The sequence below is a fragment of the Haliotis cracherodii genome, unplaced genomic scaffold (assembly GCF_022045235.1).
Source record: "Haliotis cracherodii isolate W230 unplaced genomic scaffold, xgHalCrac1.p SCAF_15, whole genome shotgun sequence".
In the NCBI taxonomy this organism is placed as follows: Eukaryota; Metazoa; Mollusca; class Gastropoda; order Lepetellida; family Haliotidae; genus Haliotis; species Haliotis cracherodii.
In genome coordinates, this window is record NW_027266270.1 from 8566592 (window position 1) to 8592351 (window position 25760).

The 25760-nt window shown below is 38.5% G+C and overlaps 2 protein-coding genes across 2 annotated transcripts; both read left to right on the top strand.

Annotated features, from left to right (window-relative positions):
• The first annotated feature begins 1564 nt into the window (after positions 1-1564).
• LOC139462234 (tetraspanin-8-like) lies at positions 1565-10731 on the top strand. Its single transcript, XM_071243830.1, has 7 exons — positions 1565-1778; positions 6178-6378; positions 7701-7775; positions 8358-8450; positions 8743-8835; positions 9465-9548; positions 10251-10731. Exons 1-7 carry the CDS (start codon positions 1731-1733, stop codon positions 10302-10304), a joined length of 648 nt encoding a protein of 215 aa, XP_071099931.1. The 5' UTR covers positions 1565-1730; the 3' UTR covers positions 10305-10731.
• Positions 10732-16060: 5329 nt separating this feature from the next.
• Positions 16061-25055, top strand: LOC139461774 (CD9 antigen-like). Its single transcript, XM_071243234.1, has 7 exons — positions 16061-16252; positions 18414-18614; positions 19799-19873; positions 20352-20444; positions 20789-20878; positions 21317-21400; positions 23388-25055. Exons 1-7 carry the CDS (start codon positions 16187-16189, stop codon positions 23445-23447), a joined length of 669 nt encoding a protein of 222 aa, XP_071099335.1. The 5' UTR covers positions 16061-16186; the 3' UTR covers positions 23448-25055.
• Positions 25056-25760: the final 705 nt, after the last annotated feature.

Sequence of the window (25760 nt, forward strand, 5' to 3'; positions counted from 1 at the left end):
CCCCCTATAGCCTGCCCCTCCTACACCCACCGCCAGCCTCCCCATCTTCTTACGGCTTCCTCCTACTACAACCATCCACAGATTATTAAATAAAGCAATGTCATTAATCACATGGACAAATAATTCATTTTGGTAATATCAACCTGTTCTTGAACTTTATGTCATATTTGCATTTGCAAATTTTTATTTATTTATCGTATTGTAAAGTTCTTATCTATATTAAGTATTTTTGTTGTTAAATATTTTTATCCTCCATTCTGTTAACATAGTACGTGTGGGGTGGTCGGGTAGCCTAGTGGTTAAAGCGTTCGCTCGTCACGCCGAAGACCCGGGTTTGAATCCCGAATGGGTACAATGTGTGAAGCCCATTTTTGGTGTCCCCCGCCATGATATTACTGGAATATTGCTAAAAGCGGCGTAACACCAAACTCACTCACATAGTACATGTCAATCGTACTGCTATATATGCAGTGGTTACACAGAACTGCATGTGTTGAATGTGGTGATATTAGTTAAAATAGTATTGATTTGTAGTGTAAGATTGAAGTTGTAATGTCAGTAAGATTAATGGATGCAAACGTGGACACATGGTTATGGATTTTGGCGATTCAAAAATATGATAAATTTAATAAATAAAAAGTTGATAGATGAATGAATAAGTGAATGAATGAAACTACCAAACAAATAAATAAATGCGTCATTTTAGAAAACACCCAGATGATACCAGGAGATAAGACGTTAATAGTTAAACACACCATTCCTATACAATTTGTGAAAGAGATGTCAGAATAAATGCACTTGTTTCTTTCGTCATACTTTATTCATCATTTTTGAATTTAAATATTGGTGTTAGATTTTTCCTTAATACCTCTATAAAGAAACTCAATACGTTTTTAACTTATAGTTTGGGTCGAAAGCTTTGAATGGCCTTATTTTAAGTTTCAAATATCTTATTGTCTAAAATACGATAGGATCGGACACAACTAGAACACGTATTATCCTTATATAGTATTAAACATTATACAACATCTGAGATATAAACAATTTACAATTTTAGAATTAAAAATGAAGTTGGAAATATAATTTAAAAATAGCATACAGTGAGTATATGGATATATACAAAGTGCTAATAATCATAATAAACTTCTCATGAATATGCAAAAAAGAATCAAGTTAAGTGTTTAAATATGGTATATTATATATAGCCTAAGCAAACAATACATTAGTATTTGTTGTGATGATAATCGTCACTACTAATTAAAAAACAAACAAAAACTAAACAACACAAAACTGGTTTCAAGATTACGTAAAAGAAAATCCGATTTGATAGTGTGAATCACATTATTAACATGAGAAGTAACTTAAGCCTAATTGGTGGTGTAGAAATATCGACTACCCCGTTAAGCGTCAAAACCGGTTTTGAATAGTCAAAGGGCGCATTAGAGCAATGGAAACCACTACTGTAACTGTCGCTGCATTATCATATGGGACCAGGTAACGATGACTGGTGAATTGAAAACTTGGCGGGTGTGTTGGGTCGTGTAAATACCGATCCTGCGCAGCGTGTTTCAGGTGGGCCACCGCAGTGACCTGTCCCCGGTACAAGCGCTGTACGGATACAATTAAGCCAGTGTTGGAAGTGTGTCAGAGGGATAGCGTCGTGAAGGATATACTGTGCGAGCGTAGCTGTTGATGTCATTGTTTCTGTGTGGACGTACACTCAAGTAATCATGTGTTCACTCAAGTGTTTGATGAACGCGTTCAACGCATTGTTCTTGGTGAGTACTGCGTTGTTCTTGTATGATATTGTCTTTCTGATGGGCGACAAAATCATCTTAGTATGTACAAGTACACATAGTTTTCATTTTAGCTTGTGAATGGCTCATTACATCTTTCCCTGACTATGAACATATGATGAGCACTGGTGAACCAAAAGATCCTCTTAGTATTAACAAGTACACATAGTTTTCATTTTGGCTTGTGAATGGCTCATTACTTGAATGTTTGATGAAATTTGGGGTAAGCACGTGTCGTTTGACGTTACAAATAGAATATTAGCGACAAAACATTTTATGATCAGAAAGAATATCCACTGAAAGCAGAGGCTATTGTGTGACTCTAACTATCTAAGCATGTGTTAACGCATCACAATCACATTCAGATTATACAAGGTGTTCACTGACAGACGAGCGTTTCCTGCCCCACCGAAATGAAGCGTGTTTACGACTGAGTGAGGGTCGGTTTACGTCGCTATAAACAATATTCCAGCAAGATCACACGTTGTACACCGGGGAGTCATGTGGAGAGCGAATACCACGAGCTCAGTAATCTAGTTAGGTGTGGAGTTGTGAGTCTCACGACCTGGGGTTCATTTCAAATCAGACGTCATTGCATAAAGTGGGTGGGCGGGTGGATGAGTGGGTGGTCGGATGAGTGGATGGGTGGATGAGTGGGTGGGTGGATGAGTGGGTGGGTGGGTGGATGAGTGAGTGCATGTCGGGTGAACGCGTAAACAGCTAGGCCAGCCAACCGTACCTCTGAGACATTATCTAATAAATTGGATAAATATGGGACAACGGTTAACTTGATATGGAGACAAAAATGTTGGTTTTGATGACTTTATTCAAACTTGCTAGGACTGCAAATTGACACGTTGCGCAGTCTCCTTTTAGAGTATAATGTGACCATCCACTCTGTTTATATCACTGCTACTACTACTACTACTACTACTACTACTACTACTACTAGCCTTGGTTGATGCATGTCACTGATCCCAATTGCGTGGATCGATGCTCATGATATTATTCACTGGATTGTCTGGTCCAGACTCCCATTATTTACAGACCGCCGTCATGTAGCTGGAATATTGCTGAGTGCGGCGTAAAACAACAAACAAGCAAACAAACAAAACTACTACTTACTACTGCTACTGCTGCTGCTACTACTGCTACTACTACTACTACTACTACGACTGCTACCACTACTACTACTTACTACTACTACTACTACTACAGCTACAACTACTACTACTTCTATAATAATAATAATAATAATAATAATAATAGCATGTTAACAGTTGTTCAATACAAAGTGCCTTTAAGGAAGTAGTGACAAAAGATGCGTTTTGAGATGAGATTTGAAAATGTACATGCACATACGCATTTTCTTTTGGGATCACAGATCCGGACTACGATGCACATCAAGGTCGTTGTGAAGTAAAACGCCGGTAAAAAACCATAATGAGTATCCCCTAAACAATTAGCGACAAGGGTGTAACCCATTAAGCTCATTGTACATGCATGTTCCCGAAACAGGTGAGCGTGTCATGTTCTACTAGTATGACCTGCGACATGTACCGCGACCCAAGGTAATGTCACTCACCGGCCCTGGTCGTGTCCAGTAATAGTGCAGAGCGACTTTCCTACCGCCGAACGCGCGGGATAAAGCCCATAACTGATTGTATTTGACATAGCACTCCCTCTTGTTAACAGGTGGGCGTTGTGTCCCTGCGATGTTGCTGTCAACAATCCTCTTCCATAAATGTCCAGTGTTTCAAAAGGACATTTCCTCTCGATTACAGAGCGTCTTCAATCTTAATGAACTTTCCATGACGATAACATGTCATTAGTAATTGTAACAACTCTTAAAACACATCTGTGACGTCATCCTATTTTTCAGGAATGGAGACATTATCTTGACACTATACATTATCTTGAAAAAACCATTTGAATATATTTCTACTTGGAATAGACAGAACTATGTTTTACATCTATTGACAAGTGAATAATTTCATTTTTTTTTCGAAAACATGTGTCGCCAACGGGGTTCGAATCTGTATTGTTTGAATTGAGAACGTGTAATTGTCAAACTCAGCTACGGGATCACGTGAAGGTATTAACTATTAAATATTTTCATAATTTTTCATCATGCTTAAAAGCTCAAAATAATATGTATATATTTTGTGTTAGAGCTGGTTACCTACAACAATGTTCATATTTATTGCAAATCAGGAAATATATATCGTTGTTCCTTTCCTATTATTCCCATCTGCATGTATTGACAATGTGAAAGCGATTGATAGATATTAGTTTAGGACCCAACGAAATTATGAATAGCCGTGAACCATGCATTGTAAATGTCAGCTCGTGACCGAGCTCAGCACTCTTGCAACAGCGGCAGCGAACGTATTCCTCGTGCATTACGCAAGGGCGGCTCACGCAGTATAAATACAGACAACAATGATTTCTGGTTTATTTTTCAAATATGTTCCACAACAGAATAGTTTGTCAAAATGTAAAAGTGGGGATGGGTTTTAAGTAGGGGAATCTCCTCGTAACTCTCATTCTTTCCTGCGGGGCCTATGCTCCATCATTTTTAAGGAATGGAGCGTTACTCGGACATTCCCATCTACGAATAAAATTGGACGAACAATTTTTTGATGGACTATCTGTTACAGAGCTAGTTTAAAAGTGAGTTTGGCAAAAAAAAATAAAAAAATAAATAAATAAAAAAATGATAATAAAATAAATAAATTAAAAAAAATATAAATAAATAAATAATAATAATAGAAATGATCATAGCTTTTTCCTTAGAAATTAAAGAAGCATCGACTACTTTATGCAGACACATGCAACCATGTAAGCATTCTGGTTGACTTATATATACGTGATAACACATTTCAAATACAAGCACGAAAACACTTTCAATAATCATCATATAACAGACTTGCTTTATGTCGAGTTATATTACCGCAACTCCAATCTTTGAGGTCTAGACCCTTGAGGATCCGGGGTAGAATAGGTCTTCAGGAACCCAAACTTGACGTGAAAGGCGAAAATGCTTGTCGTAAGAGGCGACGTAGGGGGTCAGGTGGTCAGACTCGCTGACTTGGTTGATGCATGTCATCGATCCCAATTGCGTGGATCGATGCTCATGATATCAATCACTGGATTGTCTGGTCCAGACTCGATTATTTACAGACCGCCATCATATAGCTGGAATATTGCTGAGTGAGGCGTTAAACAACAAACAAACGAAACTGAAGGTCTACATGTCACAACTTTTTAGATACACTTGAATATTCCTCTGTCAACAAATATTCCAAGGGCATCATAAACTCTTGCTCAAAAGTTGTTTGATCAGGGCAACGACATTCGAAGACTTAGTGAAGCTGTCAAGTAGTGGGACGGTAGACATGTGGAGGACAAGACCAAATTGAACAAAATGTTGTGTGATTCAATTCCCAATATTGACTTGTACCACATGTTCTTATGGGTTTTTTCAGGTGAACTTTTTACGTGCATTTGCATGTGTTTGTGACGGGTGACCCCGGTAGGGCAGGATACCCTCATCTTTTCACGAACACCTGATAGTGATACATAAATACATGATTACGTCATCTCAGACTCGTACACTGGGTTTTGCTTTCAACAGAAATGTCTTAAGCTTATAGATAGGATTTTGTCACTGTTTTTGTAAATCTTTGCCACGTTTTCCTATAAAGACTTACCGTATTCGACATGACAAGCTACCAGGGCGCTCTCAACAATAGAAGTAGGGGGCTCTTATTAGAACTATATAATTTTGGTGAAAAACAACAGAGTTGAAAGATCGTTAATTTCGTGGTTAATGCTGACAGCCTGAAATGTTTATATACAACAGATATATTTTTTCAGAATTTAATTTCCCATAATCAAGGATGCATATAACACACGTATTATACACGAATAAATCAATCTTGTGTACCATTGATCAATCGGAAGAGGTGATAATTCGGATTGTTCACTAGCAAATATATTAGCAAATATTGCCGTGGGCGCTTATAAGAGCGGGGCGCTTATTACGTCGAATACGGTATAAGTCCTCCTTAGTGATTCCGGGTTAGAGTTGGTCTTGATCAACAACCCATGCTAAGAGGCGACTATATGGATCGCCTGGTTGACTGCATGTCTTTGTGCCCCGTCGACGTGAAACATTGTTCATAATAACAGTCACTGGATTATCTGATTCACGCCAGATTATTTACAGACCGCTGTCTTATAACTGTTATGATGCTGTCTGCGGAGTTTATAAACGCACATACAAAACAAAAACGAATCTTCTTGTTCGTGTCTCTGTTTAATGAGTTAAATGTTTAATGAGTTAAATGTTTAATGAGTTAAATGTATATTGTTGCAGCTGATTGGCTTGGGAGTCACAGGTCTGGGCATATGGTTACGCGTTGATGCGGACGCAGGCAAATACATAGATGACTCCGACAGCTTCAATGCGTTGTATGCAGGGTCTTACGTCTTCATCGGCGTTGGAGCTGTCATCATCCTCTTAGCAATTATTGGAATCTGTGGAACAGTGCGAATGAGCCAGTGTCTACTAGTCGTGGTAAGTTGTCAGTAACATGTAGGTGAATCACACCTTGCATACCCGTGAAGATCCGGGGTAGAATAGGTCTTCAGCAACCCATGCTTGCCGTAAAAGGCGACTATGCTTGTCGTAAAAGGCGACTAACGGGATCGGGTGGTCAGGCTCGCTGACCTGGTTGATGCATGTCACCCAATTGCGTTGATCGATGTCATGATATCAATCACTGGATTGTCTGGTCCAGACTCGATTATTTACAGACCGCCGTTATATAGCTGGAATATTGCTGAGTGCGGCGTTAAACAACAAACCAACCAACCAACCGACGGCTGACACTATCAATCACTGGAGTGTCCGGTCCAGACTCGATTATTTACAGGTCGTGATCCAAAGGCTGGAATATTAAATGTGGCCTTAAACAACAAACAAACACCTGATCTACATATACATGTCACTCCTGTTATTTAAGCTTTGGAGGTTTAAAAACAAAACAAACGCATAATAGTTATCTGGTTGCAAAACAATGTTACGATTTATTGAAATACTGTTATAGTTATTAATTGAATGCTATGAAGTGATCAAAGCTATTACAAGTCAATGCTGCATTTACGAATATTGTGTCTTGTATTATCTAAGCGAAAACGTATAGAACCAACAACGTATGTAACAAACTGATTTCACTCAGGTCCCTTGTATTTCGTTATAATTCATATTCTACTGTACTTATCAAAATGCATCTTATCACTATTTAAGAACCATCATGCTATGAGATGAACACTCACATTCACTCCATACTCCCCCGTCAACAGAAGGCAAGTCCCGAGCCGCATAGTAGGGTACTGAGGCTTATTTTGCTCAAATTTAATATGGACGTGATCAGCCCCACGTTGGGCGCTAATGTAGCGGCCTTAAAATTGCCAAGTCCCGTGATGGGATTCAAACCACGGACCTTCTGATCCGACTTGTTTGATGCATGTCATCAATCCCAATTGCGTGGATCAATTCTCATGAAATTAATCACTGGATTGTCTGACCGCCGTCATATAGCTGGAATATTGTTGAGTGCGGCGTTAAACAACAAACCATCCGAAGTCGTTATATAAATAGTTTAATCTGCTATATTGTAATATGTTTGAACATTAGTGCAATTTGTATGACGTTGATATATGTTTTTATTTCGCGTGAGTTCCAACAAGAAATGAAATGAGTCGTGAACAAACTATGATGTCTTTCTAACTATTAGGATTCTTGGAGACTTATTGTGTTAATTAGGATACCATATGATACTGATACATCTAATGATAATTATAGTGATAGTGATGATAGCATTTTTATCATTTCAGTTCTTCATAGGTTTGTTCATCATCTCCGCCATTCTGCTTGCGATTGGAGTGGTCGTTTTGACGCAAATGGATGTTGTGAGTATCATTGAGAGAATTTCACCAGCGCATGAAGCAAATCCTCAGTCTACAGAAAATTGAATCCAGTGATTCACACACACACACACACACACACACACACACACACACGACCGCCTCCGTGGTCTAGTGTCCGCCCGGAGAGCGGAAGGTCCGGGGTTCGATCCAGGGCCGCGACATACCAAAAGACGTTAAGGGATGGTACTTATTGTTACCCTGTCTGGCGCTCGACATTAAGGGTCAGAAACAAGAACTTTCGGCTCAGAGTCAGTATACTGTGTTATTCATGTTAAACTGCACCATGGTATGTCAGTGGGCTATAAATCGGCATCAGTCCGAACAGGTTCAAGCAGCCACACACACACGTGCATGCACGTTGCTATAAAAGTGCAATAACTTTGGACGCGACGTTATACCCCATTTCATCTCCCTCTCTCACACACACACTGGCACACACACACACACACACACACACATACACACACACACACACACACACACACACACACACACACACACACACACACACACACCATATCTAATTATATGTATCTAATTTAATGTACTTACTATTGTTTTCAGGTGAAAGAGTCGTTTGGGGATCACCTAATGACCAAAGTGAAGGATTATAACAACGATGATTCGAAGACCTATATGAACAATTTCCAGAATACAGTATGGCATTTTCCTTTTGTTCAAAACTTATGAGAAACATTGTGGGGAAATACAATTCAGATGAATGAGCTAACGATTGAAATAAGGACCATACGATTTCTATATGTGTTTAATGGCGTATATTTTGACCAAGCAAACATAATAACAATTCTATGGATATTGCGGCAGATTTCATTCCCCAAGTGAACGCTACATTTTACCCCCTTGGATTTGCGTGCGCTCGAATTGTTTATTCTCAGCTCCCTTAACAAGAGAGTGATGACATTTTTTACTTGAACGCTTCATATTTCAGTTTGACTGCTGTGGAGCCAAACATGGTGCTTCTGACTATGGAATCGCTATCGTGACTCTAAACACTGGTTGCAAAGCAGAGAATATCATGACGGTTAGTAGTTTGATGACTGATTATTTTCCGTATGAGAAGTATTTATATGACCAAAGAAAAGGAAAACCATATATCTTTTACTGTTTTTACAGATATTAAATGATCTTATTAATTATTTTCTGAATGAAAGTCTTCAATGGCTTTAATGTCTCCTGGTACCATCATTATTTGATAGAGATTCATTAACACATGCTCATGATAAAAAGTGGACTCTGATTATGGAAAGGGGTTTGCATTTGTTCAATTATACTTGAATGGTTGGTTGTTTTACGCCGCCCTCGGCAATATTCCAGCTAAAGAACGGCGGTCTGTAAACAATCGAGTCTGGACCAGACAATCCAGTGATTGAGATCATGAGCATCGATCCACGCAATTGGGATCGATGACATGCATCAACCAAGTCAGCGAGCCTGACCTTGTACGACAAGCATAGTCGCCTTTTACGGCAAGCATGGGTTGCTGAGGACCTATTCTACCCCGGATCTTCACGGGTCCAATTATAAACATATATAATGATTATTTTGCTTCAGATTTGATTGAAAACATTATACATTTTATAAATTAAAAACTTGTTTGCCTCTTCATACAACGCTGAAAATCTTCCTGAAACTTACATCTCTGATTTACAGCCTTGTGCGGACGCGTTTTTTGAAACATTGTCACCTAACCTCATGGTAACGGCTGGAGTCGCCTTTGGTGCTGCTTTTATTATGGTAAGTGGGGGTTGGTGGGTTCATTTCGCCAACACATAATTTGTTTCACATTTAGTCATTTGTTGTAAACGCCAATCTCCCGTATGTTTCCCGTTTATTAAGTTATAAATTATTCGTAAAGGAAGCCATCAAGCGATACTAAAAGGGTTGGAAGATCTAAACTAACACGTGACCTAAATACGTCAGATTGGAATTTCATTTCTGCACACACAACCAGCGTTATAGCTCCCTTTTAGGACTTAAGCGTACACAGAGAAACAGCGCTTGGAATGAGCGCTTGATGGTTTCCTAAAAGGAAACTTTGTTTGTTTGTTTGTTGTTTAAAGCCGCACTCAGCAATATTCCAGCTATATGATGGCGGTCTGTAAATAATCGGGTCTGGATCAGACAGTCCAGTGGTTGATATCATGAGCATCGATCCACGCAATTGGGATCAATGACATGCATCAACCAAGTCAGCGAGCCTGACCACCCGATCCCGTTAGTCGGCTTTTACGACAAGCATAGTCGCCTCTTGCGGCAAGCATAGGTTGCTGTTCTACCCCGGATCTTCGTGGATCTTTGTACATTATGAGGTTAACGTTGCGCTTCTGGTAATTACATCAACCAATGAACATTGATAATGCCAATGTATTCATATGTGTATGTGATACTGCTTGCACATGTTCCAGTAGGTCCATGACTATTTTCATTCATTCACAGATCTTAGGAATGGTTTTGTCAATGTGTTTGTGCTGTGCCATAAGGAAGGAATGATTTTGAAGAGGGACACAAAGCACAAGAGGGCAAAAGGCAGCAACGTTGAGAATCCAGGGATCGAGACTTGGAATAGTTTTACCTTCTTTTGGAAGAAGAACAAGAAATCAGGTTCTTGGCAGTATTTGTCCCAGTGATCGAGGAACTATATTTGTATTTTGTCGAAACATTATGTTTACAATAGTTTTTAAGCCATCCATAAAAAATGACAATGCTGTAAACAATGTATTTCAGATACGAATTTTTATAACTGTTTTACTATGTGTCTAGGTACACATAAAGTTTTGACTTATTTACCAATGCTTTGAAAACCAATAACTGTAAAGTTCAGTGTCGTCGACAGGGTTATGATCCATGGAAGGGGTTGTGATGATTGTTTGTGCATGCACCTTCTTCATCAAGACATCAACCATGATGTGGCAATTACTCGGTCAATCTGAGGTATCAGACTCAATAATCACCTCTGACTGAAACAGCCGATATGATGGCCGCATCACCGCGGTTGCTAATATTTATAGAAATGCACTTCTTTCTGAGTCATTGTCGGTAGACATTTTAACATAATTATTTGTACAATAATAACTTACAAAATGAGGTCATAGTGATGCGCGGCGTAGACGCGCAAATTGCTGTAGACTGTATTTGATCTTTTTGTAAAGTATATAGCATTTGGATAAGAAAATGTACAAAATTTTCTTTAAAAAAATAGAAACTGATTGATCGCTTGTAGATAATAGTAGTTATTGGTTTTGTAATAAATTTACATTACATGTTTGTTAGTTATGTAAACTATTGACTCTACAGTAGATATTGCATACATTCATCATTTCTTAGTTATGGATGCTATTGACTCTACAGTAGATATTGCATACATTCATCATTTCTTAGTTGTGGATGCTATTGACTCTACAGTAGATATTGCATACATTCATCATTTCAGTAGATATTGCATACATTCATCATTTCTTAGTTATGGATGCTATTGACTCTACGGTAGATATTGCATGCATTCATCATTTCTTAGTTATGGATGTTATTGACACTACAGTAGATATTGCATACATTCATCATTTCTTAGTTATGGATGCTATTGACTCTACGGTAGATATTGCATGCATGCCATTGTATCTTAGTTATGGATGCTATTGAATCTACAGTACATGTATACTTACCATACATTATATTGTTTGTTTCATGTACGAAATTGAAACTAAAGCATATGCCCTTAATAAAGCAGGTATATCAATACTTTTCAAACAATTGTAAGGTAGTATTTTCATTTCCGTAGTAGCTACTTCAAACAATTGTAAAAGACATTCAATACAGAAGATATGTAAGTCATGTATGTATGTATATGTGCCTGAAATAACACATCTTCATCACACTATAACACTTCAGGAAAAAGAAACTATACTTCTTGCAGCCCGCTACTACTTTCATGCTTTCATATCTATGCCATGCATACATAATCGTTACTTCTTGTAAGTGCCTTCGTAAAATAAAACCTATTTATTAAAACGTTTGCTATATTGTCTTTCATTTAAGAACAATAGCGAGAAGTGTATACTTAATTGTTTACGCCACGCTCCAATAGCTTCTTCGTCTGCACAATTAGGTTATAAACTGAGGAGTAAAAGAAAGTATACCGAGTTTATGTATAACAAATGTTATATTTGGTATAACACTTTCTTAGTAAAGTACAAATTCTCGTACTTTTTTGGGTTGAGTCCCGTCCGGGATTTGAGCCCACACTTGCCAGAGTGAGGCACCTAATTGCCAGCACACAAAGTCAGCGATCTAATCCGCTCAGCCACCGAGGCTTTAACAAAAATGAAAGTCCGACAACTTGTAGTCTAGTTCACGGCCCCCATGGCCGAAAGAGCTGTTGTTAAATTTGATAATGTCTATCTAAACACCACTCATTCCTGCAACACTGTAAAAGGTAATCTGTGGCTGAATCATTTTGTGTAGACATAAATTGGTTGAACGAAGACTGGGGTACGAAATGAATTCGAATCATATGCTCCATACCATGTTTTAAATGTAAATTTGTGCCGAATTTGTTTATTATTTATGTTCAAACATACGATATCTAGGACACAGACCGCAGATGTGTATTATGCGATTTTTTGCGTTTTATTTTTTAAAGTTTTAAATCAAATTATATTGTAAAAGCTAGAATCAAATAGAAGTATTCTTTCTAATTCTTTGAGTGATGACTAAGCACCAGTACAGTTAATTTATGGGAAATGATATCCAATAAACTTAAAACTTTTTTCAATTGATTTTGTGTGGATTCTATATTTTTCTCAGTTGCAGCTGCAAAAACAGATACTCTTTTAATTTTTAAAACTATGAGCCTAAATATTTTTTTAAAAACCCACCTTGCAACAATGTATTTTGTATGGCAGTCAAATATATATTGTTTCAAAGGTCAAATAAATGTTTTGCAAACAGTCTGTGTGTATGTGTATTCATGGGTATCGGTGTGTGCATGTTGTTGGTTGGTTGGTTTGTTGTTTAACGCCACACTCAGCAATATTCCAGCTATATGACGGCGGTCTGTAAATAATCGAGTCTGGACCAGACAATCCAGTGATTGATATCACGAGCATCGATCCACGCAATTGGGATCATGTATCAACCAAGTCAGCGAGCCTGACCACCCGATCCCGTTAGTCGCCTATTACGACAAGCATAGTCACCCTATTACGGCAAGCATGGGTTGCTGAAGACCTATTCTACCCCGGATCTTCACGGGTCGGTGTGTGCATGTGTGGGTTTGCTGTTGTTTGGGTGTTTCGATGCATATGGAGATGTTTGTTCTGGCAAGTGAGTACCCCTGAAGACCAGGAGGTCGGCCCAAAAACCTTTGAATATCATAAGTAACATTTTTTTCTATGGGTACTGAGTTCAGCTGCTCATCCAAGCAGTTGTACTATGAACCGCCACTACTTGTATATATCATGTAAAATATCAACCTGTATGAAATATCAAACACATATATTTATATATTCATGAGCTTAATACGTCGTTCGAGATAACCACCCCGTTCCATAAAGCGTTAAGTGAGTGAGTGAGTGAGTTGGCCGCTTTTAACATTATTCCAGTTATATCACGGCTAGTCAGCTTAATGTGGGAGGAAAGCCCGAAGTGATGCAGGTCCCAGACGTTTAACACTTCGGTGAAACCCACGAGCACGGGTATGGTGCTGACAAACCTAGAAACATAATCGGGGCGAGCCGGGATTCGAACCCACAATCATAGGTTTCTGGCGTGCCCAAGGGACGCAACTCTGCACAGCGAATCGCGGCGCCTTAGACGACTGGGCCACCCGTGCCCCCCATAAGCGTTAAGAACGCACAAAGTAAAGATCTCTTTGTGAAACGGGTCACTGGGGGCGTAGGGGTAGCCTAGTGGTAACAGCAGTCGTCCAAAGGTCCAGGGTCGATTCCTTACATGGGTACAATGGGAAACACATTCGTGATGTCCCCCGTCGTCATATTGCTGCAATATTGCCAAAGGGGGCGTACACTTACGGATTGCGTCACTACAGTGAGTTTGTCGGTTGGTTTGTTGTTTAACGCCGCACTCAGCAATATTCAAACTATATGACGGCGGTCTGTACATAATCGAGTCTGGACCAGACAATCCATTGATTGATATCATGAGCATCGATCCACGCAATTGGGATCGATGACATGCATCAACCAAGTCAGCGAGCCTGACCACCCGATCCCGTTAGTCGCCTTTTACGACAAGCATAGTCACCTTTTACGGCAAGCATGGGTTGCTGAAGACCTATTCTACCCCGGAATCTTCACGGGTATACTACTACAGTGAGTACACAATATTATTCATTTCCCTGATGTATTTCCCCAAATGGATAACTGACATAAGTGTGAGCTGAGCTGGACAAAGGCAGGTAAATAGATCTGACCATTCATTGGTGGAGCAAAACACCTGATCAAAGGACCTTCCATTGCATGGTTGTCCATTTCAATACGATCTTACCTGTGGTTTCATAATGTTACCCTGAAAACAATTACAGGCTGTCCAAGATATACATAAAACATACGTGCTCCTATAGATATAAATACAAAATAGAATAATAGAATAAAATCGTAATAAAACAAATCACGATCAAGGTTTTATCAGTTAGGTTCAGTAATATGAATTCACAAAAATGCATTCATTGACATAGGGATGTTATGTCCGGTTTATTATTTCAAATGTATAACATAGAAGTCTTATTTATTTAATATACTGAGTTTGATTTTCTCATTGATTTCACAGAAGCAAATAACTGATAATACCTGGGTTGACTAAGGCGCCGCAATTGGCTGTGCAGGGTTGCTTCCAGAAATGTGCCAGAAATCTGTGATTGTTGGTGTGAACCTCGTTTCGAACCCACTCCACTCACTCATTTTTTTACTTTGACGGTATAAATTGTACTGGTGTTTGTTTGGGCTAGATATTCACCCGATCAGTTTCGTTTCGAATGGTATCAGATGCATTCACATAGTTAAATGTATGTTACGAACATCAGCTGGTGTCACCAACTGACAAACACTTAGAATGAGCAATACCTTTAGTCACTTGTGATTGATATAATATACTACTAAACAGAAGTTAAAGAACACCCGATTCTTTCATATTGCTGTAGTTGATCTGTCATGTCATGTGTTCTTAAACTTCTTTTGTGCAGTATACATGTTTTTGTCCTCATGAACAGAGACGGACAAAAAGATGCATTTGGTGCTTAAAAGTGTTTACACATCTTCTTGCTGTCCTGTGTCCTTGTGCATATGAATCGGAATTTCTGTTCGGATTGGCAAAGTCAAAACAGGGGAATCTGTCCAAGAAACTTAAGTTAAGCTTCAGGTATATCGTAAGAGGCGACTAACGGGATCGGGTGGTCTGGCCCGCTGACTTGGTTGATGCATGTCATCGATCCCAATTGCGTGGATCGATGATCATCCTGTCAATCACTGGATTATCTAGTCTAGACTCGATTATTTACAGACCGCCGTCATATAGCTGGAATATTGCTTAGTGAGGCGTTAGCACCAAACAAACAACTAAACAACAAAATAAATGCAAAATGATAATAATAAACAACATCAATAAACAAAACTATGTCCCCGCCCTAATATTGCTAAAGAATTCTGAAAACGGAGAAAAACCATAATCACTCTCATGATGAGTCACGTTCATAATTGTATATTTAGCTATTTTCCGTCCTTGCGTAGTAAGGTAATGCTATATATATATATACCCCACCAAATATAAGGGTATTCTGCCTCCCCCCTACGGTTATATTGAAAGCGTATATACGGTGAGTTGGATGTATTATATATACTAAGCGAAGCATGACGACAGCTTTTCAAAAGGTGACATAGCTGAACAGTATGGAACCATTTCAAATCCTGGTCTAGATGTAGTAAATATCGCTCTGTGTGAATATTGTCTCCGTGTAATTAACGTGGTCGTTAACTGCTAGATTAACATCATAAATGTGTAAATAAAAAATAATGAGACAGACAAATAATGTGACAGACAAACACTCTGTAAAACCCGAATCTACTATGTTAGTATTCCGAATTGACCTAGTCCCTAATTTAAAAAGAATAGTGTCATCACTTCATATACATTATACACAGTATACATATAAGCGACAGCATGCTCAAGGTGATATTTATTTTTTCGATATTGCTCTAACTCGGTGATGCATAGAAACCAACGCGAATGAGACGTCATATCCTTACCCATTCAGTCCTTGTTGGTCTGTCAGGAGGAACACCAGCGGGAATGTGACACACCTGGATTTCCGAGGGTGACCGGATTACCTTGTTTATGGTTGGATTACAAAGCAAGGAACCATGTGTCTAGGAGGAAAGATTGACAACATCAAATATTTGATGTATGCATTCAACATTGTGTTCATGGTAAGTGGAGTATTGTTCTTGAACGCCTATGTCCCGCCCACACCATAATGCGTATGGGAATATCTAGCTACACGCCCATGTTCTGAACATTACAATACTCGTGGGCCTGATGCATGTCCAACAAATATGTTCATTAAAAATGACAAGCAAGTTGGTGTGTGGAAGGCTTGATGTGATCATTGTCGTGATGTGTTTAGTCTAGTGCCTGTCGACTGGTATGTGTCTGACATGAACACAAGGGTGAATAATAACAAAAGTATCCATTGGACGCATTCAGTTCATGTTTTGCAGATGCAAGGAGTGACAACATTAGGTGATGAATCAGAGTGTGCGTGGTTGAGTTTTAAAATATTTTTTCAGTTTAAGTTTTAGTCTCATGAAAAGGATTGGGAACACGTTACAACATCTTAGAACGCCCTCTCCAATAGAATTACATGTATGCCTATTTACAATTAATACATTTAATGACCGAAAGGACAGAGGAGACACTTATGCACATTAACATCGTTCACTTGAAGTATCAGTAGAGTTAATCACGTAAAGATATTTCTGGAGGTATTACGTGACCAATTCTTCTCAACCTTACAAACAAATAATCATACACAATAACAGTTCAGAGTAGATCAACTTAACGTCAAATAAACAAGGGATAACTTCTTCATTACGTGAACATGGCTCATGATGGCTGGTTACCCAAACCTCTGTTTCATGTGTCAGATCATACATGTGTTTGTTATCTCAATATCAGCCGTGCGCGATTTTATGCGAATGGTCATACGTTAAACATGCATTCGTTAGGTGTGGACGTGTCTGTTCTTTTCAAATAGGTTGGTTGTCAATAAATGTTACTATTGAAATCAATACGAATGGTATCTAAAGATAATTTCTTCTCATTTACAAAGCATTTGTACAGTCCTATTGAATTTCAATACGCGTAAAGTCGTACCATAAACACCATTTGAAAAGGCGTATTTTGCGTGCTATCAAAGCTGTGAATATTTCTTGCCGCAAGTAACTTGCTACCGCCATTGTCGACTGGAGTTCAGATATATTCAACCACTCATTCTTTGTGTCGTTTGATACATTAACGCTCTGAATACATGTACTAGGTGGATATTCCGGTTTAGAATATGTCCGCAGCGACTTACTCCTGTCGTAAGAGGCGACTCATGGTTTGGGCGGCAATGGTCCGTGACTTGGTGGATTGCATGTCGTTCTAACCCAACAGCTGGGGACGATGCTCCAGAATACCAATACCCGGTGTCTAGATTCAGTTGTACTAGTAACTGAAATAGTGCCGGAACATAATGATTTGAAAAAAGCAAATAAATAACAAACAAATAAACAAACAAAACCAACTGGATGCATGTCCTTTGATCATGTGTGAATGAATGTTGGTTATTTATGGAAACTAAAGTCACATACTTGCAATTGCTAGCATGGAGTTTACACTGACAATGTCTTCAAATTCACGGTAACTAATCCCGACGTGAGTGAAAGAAAACAACTAGGTATGGTGTCCTTCCTTCCATTCTTTTATACATGCATTCCAGCTTTCTTGAATCAAAGTAACCCTGTAAATTATCGCAAAATACTGAATATATGGGTCGGTCCACTTAACCAATCTATTACTGGGGGAATTCTAACGCTGTATCAGTTTTAACGTCATCATTTTAAGTTGACACGACACGATGACGGAGTTTTCTCCTAGCGTCTTTCCGTATCGTGAGTTTCATATAATGGTGTTAGGAATATAACGTATGCATATTGCTTATGCATGCTGATAATAAACTCCTCCATTTGTTCATTGTTCATATTCAATTAATTTAGGTAGATTTCCATAACTCTCTGCTTGTCTTGTATTCACGGGGTCACGGATGGCCTAGTCATCTAAGGCGCCGCGATTCGCTGTGCAGAGTTGTGTCCCTTGGGCACGCCAGAAACCTGTCATTGTTGGTTCGAATCCCGGTTCGCCACGATTTTGTTTCTTGGTATGTCAGGTTTGCTCGCGGGTTTCACCGAAGTGGTAAACGTCTGAGACCTGCATCACTTCGGGCTCTCCTCCCACATTAAGCTGACACGCCGTGATATAACTGGAATACTGTAAAGCGGCGTTAAACCCAACTCACTCACTCACTCTTGTTCACTGTTTCCCTTTCAGGTTCTTGGTCTCGGTATGACAGGGTTTGGGATTTGGCTCCGCATTGGTCCACAAACAGGCAAATACATAGATGAAGCGTACAATTTCAACCCATTGTATATATCAGCTTATATCTTCATTTGTATCGGCGCTGTTATCTTCGTGATTGGAAATGTCGGGATCTGTGGAGCAATCAGGAAGAAGCAGCAACTTCTTATGGTGGTGAGTGCGTCCTTGCTTCCACGTACAGGGTACATGTTTCCATATAGTGAGTGAGTTAAACTTTAAGGTCACATCGGCAATATTTCAGTCATATCGTGACGAGACACAATTATACATTGATAAGGCATATATTTAGATTGAATAAGACCTGTCATCGATGTACAGAACAATAACTAGATTATCACAGTTTCGATTTTAAGATTTTTGAGAACATTTAAAATAAGAAATGACCATTCATATACTATATAGAACATACCTGTTGCTATATAACTAACGTTAACGTTAACGATTCACTGCGATAATTGTACAACCGTAATTTTGATTTTAATTCATTTTTTTATTATGTCCAATGTATGACACTTCGCGTGTCAACATGCTGTCCCATAATATGCCGTGAAAGGCGACTATGCTTGTCGTAAGAAGACCTATTCTACCCCGGATCTTCACGGGCCATATACTATATATAGAACATACCTGTTGCTATATGACTAACGTTAACGTTAACAATTCAACGATAATTGTACAACCGTTATTTTGTTTTTAATTTATTTTTTTTATTATGTCCAATGTATGACACTTCGCTTGTCAACATGCTGTCCCATAATATGACCTAAAATGGGGTTACCCGTGAAGATTCCGTGTTAGAATAGGTCTTCAGCAAGCCATGCATGCCGTGAAAGGCGACTAACGGGATCGGGTGGTCAGGCTCGCTGACTTGGTTGATACATGGCATCGATCCCAATGGCGTGGATCGATGCTCATGATGTCAATCACTGGATTGTCTGGTCCAGACTCGATTATTTTACAGACCGCTGTCATATAGTTGGAATATTGCTGAGTGCGGCGTTAAACAACAAACCAAATCAAACCCAAACCCAAGAACCACGAGATGGTATACGTAGATGGAGGCCTGGGTCTAATACCTATTGGCTACGGGGTACTACCTGGAGGCCACGAGATAATACCATATCACAGCGATGTCTATACTATCGTGCCTCGGCCACATACACCTTTGATTGATGTTCTGAACAACTTCCTTTATGGCCGGAGTAGGATAACAAGCGATGACCCAAAACACCGACTCTCACATCCGATCAATAAGGTCGCCCGTTCATTTACCACAAGCATTGGTTGCCGGGGACTGAATGTCAACTCTTTGTAATGCTATCTGTTTATCATTTCAGTACTTCATAAGTTTGTTCATCTTCTTCGCCATTCTTCTTGTGACTGGAATTATCGTCTTGACTCAAAGGAAACCTGTAAGTAAACATCAGATCAGCAAAATGTTTTTCCCCTATCTTTTACCATTGTCAATTCCTTTTTTGACTTTGCAAAACAATCTTTCCCAAACACTGCAGCCTTCTGAGTTACCCAGATTGTCAGAAGGGTTGTATTCCTGGCAGCAAACCCTGGTACTCTCCCAATGTCAGTCAACAGATCGGGTGGTACCAAATCTAAGGCACAGAGAACAATGGGGAGTCGGACAACTTGGTATTTGGGATGCAGGCGTGACATTTCGAAAGCGAGGTCCGAATAGTTGCCATGTTTTTCCTGAATCTTGTCAATCACATTAGTGTCAAAAGGGACAGAAAGTTCAAGGATATAAATGATTTCATTGGATTTATCAAAGAGAACAAAATAGGTGTGTTAGACTGGATATGTCTGAGGCTGAAAATGGTCCTATTCCAAAGAATTTTGTATTCATCAATTCAATTATTATTATTTGTTCTTCTTTAGTTGAAGGATGCCTTCCGGAATCACCTGCAGAGCAAAGTCAACGCTTTTACAAATTCAGATGCCAAAACGTACATGGCCAATTTTCAGTATACAGTAAGATCATTTAAACCTTTATAAGCATTTTGAAAAATAAACAGTTCTTTCATTTGAGATACATAATGAAAATCCTAACATTATGGAACAATGGAACAGAACATACCTTTCATCAAAAAACAGAATATCAATTGTCCATTTAAGATTTAAGTTAGAGTAAATCTTAACCGCCTGGTCTACTACACACTGTCAGGATCTGTAAAATCCAGTTCACCCCGTAGACTTATGTAACATTAGTAATTTAGTATAGAAGTATCCATTGTTTCTCACTGATGGATAAATCAGAGATAAATACGTGTTTTTTAGGATTGGCATTTGTGAACTTTGATAAACCTGTCTTGCAGTTTAATTGCTGTGGAGCAGAAAGAGGCGTTTTCGATTATCGCACCGTGAACATATACACAGACGACTGTACACAACAGAACCACTACAGGGTAAGTAATTGACTTGCCTTTGGAAGTTTTTGTTTGTTTTGTGCTTTTGTGTTTGTGACGGGTGCCACCTGTGGGACAGTATACGTTCACCTTTTCAATAACATATGCTATCATCACTGTTGTGATTCATAAACACATGCTTATGATATGGTCAAAATAGTACATTGAACTCTGATTTTAGCAGAGAAATGCATTTTTTGTTTATTTATACATCTATTTGACCAAAGGAATATAAACAAATAGCAATATCCGTACATACAAGTAATTTCATTCAACAATAACTTCCTTAAACGTATTGACAGCTGAGTTGAAACTGAATTGGATGAAAGTAAACGTTTTCTTTGTTATAATAGGGATATTATTTAAGACCAAAATGCCCAAGTGCATACATCGACACATATCGTTATGGTTGATGATAACTTTTGCTTCTGTCCATAGCCTTGTGCCGACGAGTATTTAAAACAACTGACACCCAACATCGTCGTGACGATCGGAGTCGCCTTCGGCACTGCTGCTGTCATGGTGAGTGTAGTCTGATAAAAAATGCTCCTGAAAGTTGTTTTCGCAATCACATGTACAATCATATTAATTCAAATATAAACTTCATCAGCAAGAGTGAAAATGCAATAATAAAATGCATTCATAATGATTTCATTTTTCATATCGTTTTTAATTCAACCTCATTATGATGGCATCTTCGTAGAAAACTTACTGATAACGTTAAGCAAGTAATGATTTATGTATACCGGAGTTTTTGCATACAAGTTAGGTGTTAGGCAAGGCTGTATAGTAAGTCCTTTCTTGTCTATTTTCTTTATTAACGAACCAGATACAGAATATTACACCCAGGTATTGCTGAAGTATTTTGCTGATGATGCTGTAAGGATGCTGAGAACTATACCTAGATTACAAAGTCAGTTAAATGTGTTGGAACAATTTTGTGCAAGATCCTGTTAAAATGGTAACCCAGAAAAGACTAAAGTAGTTGTACAGAGCACAATTTGAGAGATATCGTTAGATAGACAGGGCATCGGATGTACTAAGAAACTATGCATATTTGTGAGTGTATTTATCTATTAAATTATCCTGTCCTTTTCATTCAATACAAGCTGGAACTTTTGGGGATACTAAACAACCTCGGATTTATCGACAATGTAAATTTGAAGGTGTTCTTCCAAATCTTCAACCTAAAAGCAGTTCCAATTCTTTCATATGGAGCTGAGGTATGGGGTTAACATCAGTAAATTTCATCGACAGAGTAAAGTCGTATGCTCATAAAAGATTAGACCCGTGAAGATCCGGGGTAGAATAGGTCTTCAGCAACCCATGCGTGCCGTAAAAGGCGACTATGCTTGTCGTAAAAGGCGACTATCGGGATCGGGTGGTCAGGCTCGCTGACTTGGTTGATGCATGTCATCGATCCCAATTGCGAGGATCGATGCTCATGATATAAATCACTTGATTGTCTGGTCCAGACTCGATTATTTACAGACCGCCGTTATAAAGCTGGAATATTGCTGAGTGCGGCGTAAAACAACCAACCAACCAACCATTCAAATAAAATTGAACAAATTCAAACCCTTTTCCTGAATCACAGTCCATTGTTTATCATGAGCCTGTGTAAATGAATCACTATCAAATATTGATGGTAACAGGAGATATTAAAGCGATTGAAGACTTTCATTTAGAAAATAATTAATAAAAATATCGTGGTTTTCCATTTCTTTAGCCATATCAATACTTCTCATACGGAAAATAATCAGTCATCAAAGTACGATTATTTACAGACCGCCGTCATATAGCTGGAATATTGCTGAGTGCGGTGTTAAACAACCAACCTTTAAGGTACATATATCAAATGCAGTTGTAAACTGAGCATGTAAACTGTATCGGATGTTGAAACAGGAAGCTATTATGTATCAAAATCCCGAGGGAATATAGAGTGTGTAAAGTGTGTAATTCAGGGTATAGACGACGAGTACCATCGTTTCAAAGTCTTCGTTGTGCATACCTACCTCGGACCAATTCTCAGATCTCTTAAAGTTTTATTAATTGATGTCGCCTGTAAATATCAATGTATTAATGTCCTTAACATCTTATACATGTCACGTTATGAAGTTAAGAAATGATTAGACATGTTCCATAAACAATAAAACATTATTACAGCACATCTACTATCCACCCAGATTGGTACAATAGGCCTGTGACATTTCAGTATTTCTACAATACTGAAAAACAGTGGACAACTTGTGTTTTGGATTCATTGGTATTCTAAAGAAATCAACTGTTAGACACCTGTGAAGTATTTGGCACTGTTTACCCAAAACATATCACATATAAATTGAAAAAGTGGTACTTTTTAGGGTTGACAATGCTGGTGGTAACATGAAAGTTGATATATTTTAAGCTTTTAAGACGTTCTTTAGAACTACGAATAGCATTGATCAGTACAAGACAACTAAACACATTCCTGGTAATTCGATGACATCACTGATCTTGCATGTTGCAGATTTTAGGAATGAGTCTGTCGTTGATATTCAGCTGTGCCGTACGGAGGGCAGGATATTGATGGAAGACTCAGGTCAAGAGAAGAACAACGAATTGGTCGATAAGCAAGACTTCAAGCAACAACAGCTGTACCGCTTTATGTATCTGAATTTATATTCACAGAAATGTTTATGTTGGTTCATTTGTGGAACTTTGTCCCTGCTTTTTCATACTTTCTGTAACCTGAAATGAGCCGTTTATTGACGTGTTCAAACAGCACATATGACAACTGACAAGTCCACAATATATTGTAATATTGATCTACGTCAGCTGTAACTATACTGTCACAATACTTTATTCTACCATGCATTTGGAAAAGACTCGATTTTGATTGGTCAGTCAGAGGTATCAAATCACAATAAACCCTCTCTTATTGAAACAACCGATTTGACGGCCGCGTCACTGTGGAAGGTGATATATTTTACAAAAGTACTTATTATAAGTCATTATCAGTAGGCATATTTAAATAATTATATGTACAATTAAAGACTACAAAATACAATGTTGAGGTTACTACAATATTCAAGATGTGGGGCTATACATATGGTGCAGAAAACAAGATAGGAATCAACAAAGAGAATGAATTTCAAATTTGAGGACAACAGAGAGCTTGCTATTTGGCGCTTTTCTATATACGACTGTGACGTCATATCTTTTGCGACAAAGTGAGCGATCTGACGCCATAAAAGTGGTGTGCGGTGTAGAACTAAACTTTCTGCAACGCTTGCTTAGTTTTCTTTTTGGGTGCCTACCTCATGTCAGCATGCGCAGTTGCCCTGCTACATGTGTTCAGCGCCTGTGATAAGTTCGAATGGTGCATTACATTACATTACATTACATTACATTACATTACATTACTGCTTGAGCATATAGAGTTGCATATTTTGTTTAAAGGCTGTTGTCGGTGATTCCGTAAATTCTGACTGACAACCCACTCAAAACACTGGACTCAACCCATGCCTCTTGACTCAATGTATTTGCTAGCAGGAAAGAGTTCACGTTTCATTTGGACATGGCAGAATGGAAATAAACATGTAGAACCAGGTCACCTGTAGATTTAACCGCGCTAAATTTAAGATCTTAAACCTCAAGCTGCGCATTCGGTTCAAAATTCAATTTAGCGCGGTTAAAACTACAGTTAATCAGTTTGCTTATCTCGTAGTTGATTACTGTTACCTTCACTCGCATGTGACTTTCTAAAGGGCGAAATGTCATGTCGTTTAGGCTTCTGGACATTCATTCTCATGTTTGTATTTTTGCTCTCATTCAGTTCTCGGATTCAATTCATTGCCCCATTGTTATGGCGGCCATCTTTATGATAAAAACATTTAGGAGTAATATATCTACAATCCTTCTTCTTTTCCCATCAGAACATGTAAATATGTCCTTAGGAAGAGCTGTGCTGTGGAATGATCTTTCCAAAACAACCCTCAATGATTGTTTGTTTTGTTTAGTGAAGTCAAATTTCCTGTCACTCTGACATTTTACATTCATTTAATTATATCATGTTTTAATATCAATTTATCGAAAAATACTGATATCAGTTTACCTTAACATTTAAGAAATTTTACATACCTGTGCATTTTATTATATATTTCAAAGAACCGTATTTATTTCAAAGTGAAATACTGATATCGATATCAGCAATGACTTTCCAGATGTGACCATTTTATGATATCACTTATTGCTTTACCGATATTAAATGTTAATGTGGTAATAACAACTGATATCATTAATTTATTGTAAATATTAATAAATCATTTGCCGGATGTCACCAACTATTCGTCATTGTTCCATGAGCAAACGTTTCACCCGTGTTGCTGGTTTTGACTGCCCAGATTATGCAGTTCTGGGAATGCAAGGACGTGATTTACAAGTTTAGCGGTGGAGCGGGCTAAAAAATGGAAAAGTAATGACGTTTACAACTCAGTCATAGTCAAAGATGATGTTCTGCTTTCTTTTGCATCAACACACATATCGTAATTACGAATTACAGGTGACCCGTGAAGATTCCGGGTTAGTATAGGTCTTCAGCAACCCATTCTTGGCGTAAAAGGCGACTATGCTTGTCGTAAAAGGCGACTAACGGGATCGGGTGGTCAGGCTCGCTGACCTGGTTGATACATGTCATAGATCCCAATTGCGTGGATCGATGCTCATGATGTCAATCAATGGATTTTCTGGTCCAGACTCGATTATTTTACAGACCGCCGTCATATAGCTGGAATATGGCTGAGTGCGGCGTTAAACAACAAACAAACATATTACAGGTATTCGAGAATAAAGTAAGCATATCCTACTCTTTCGGTCGACCTCAATCACACAATTTAAAAAG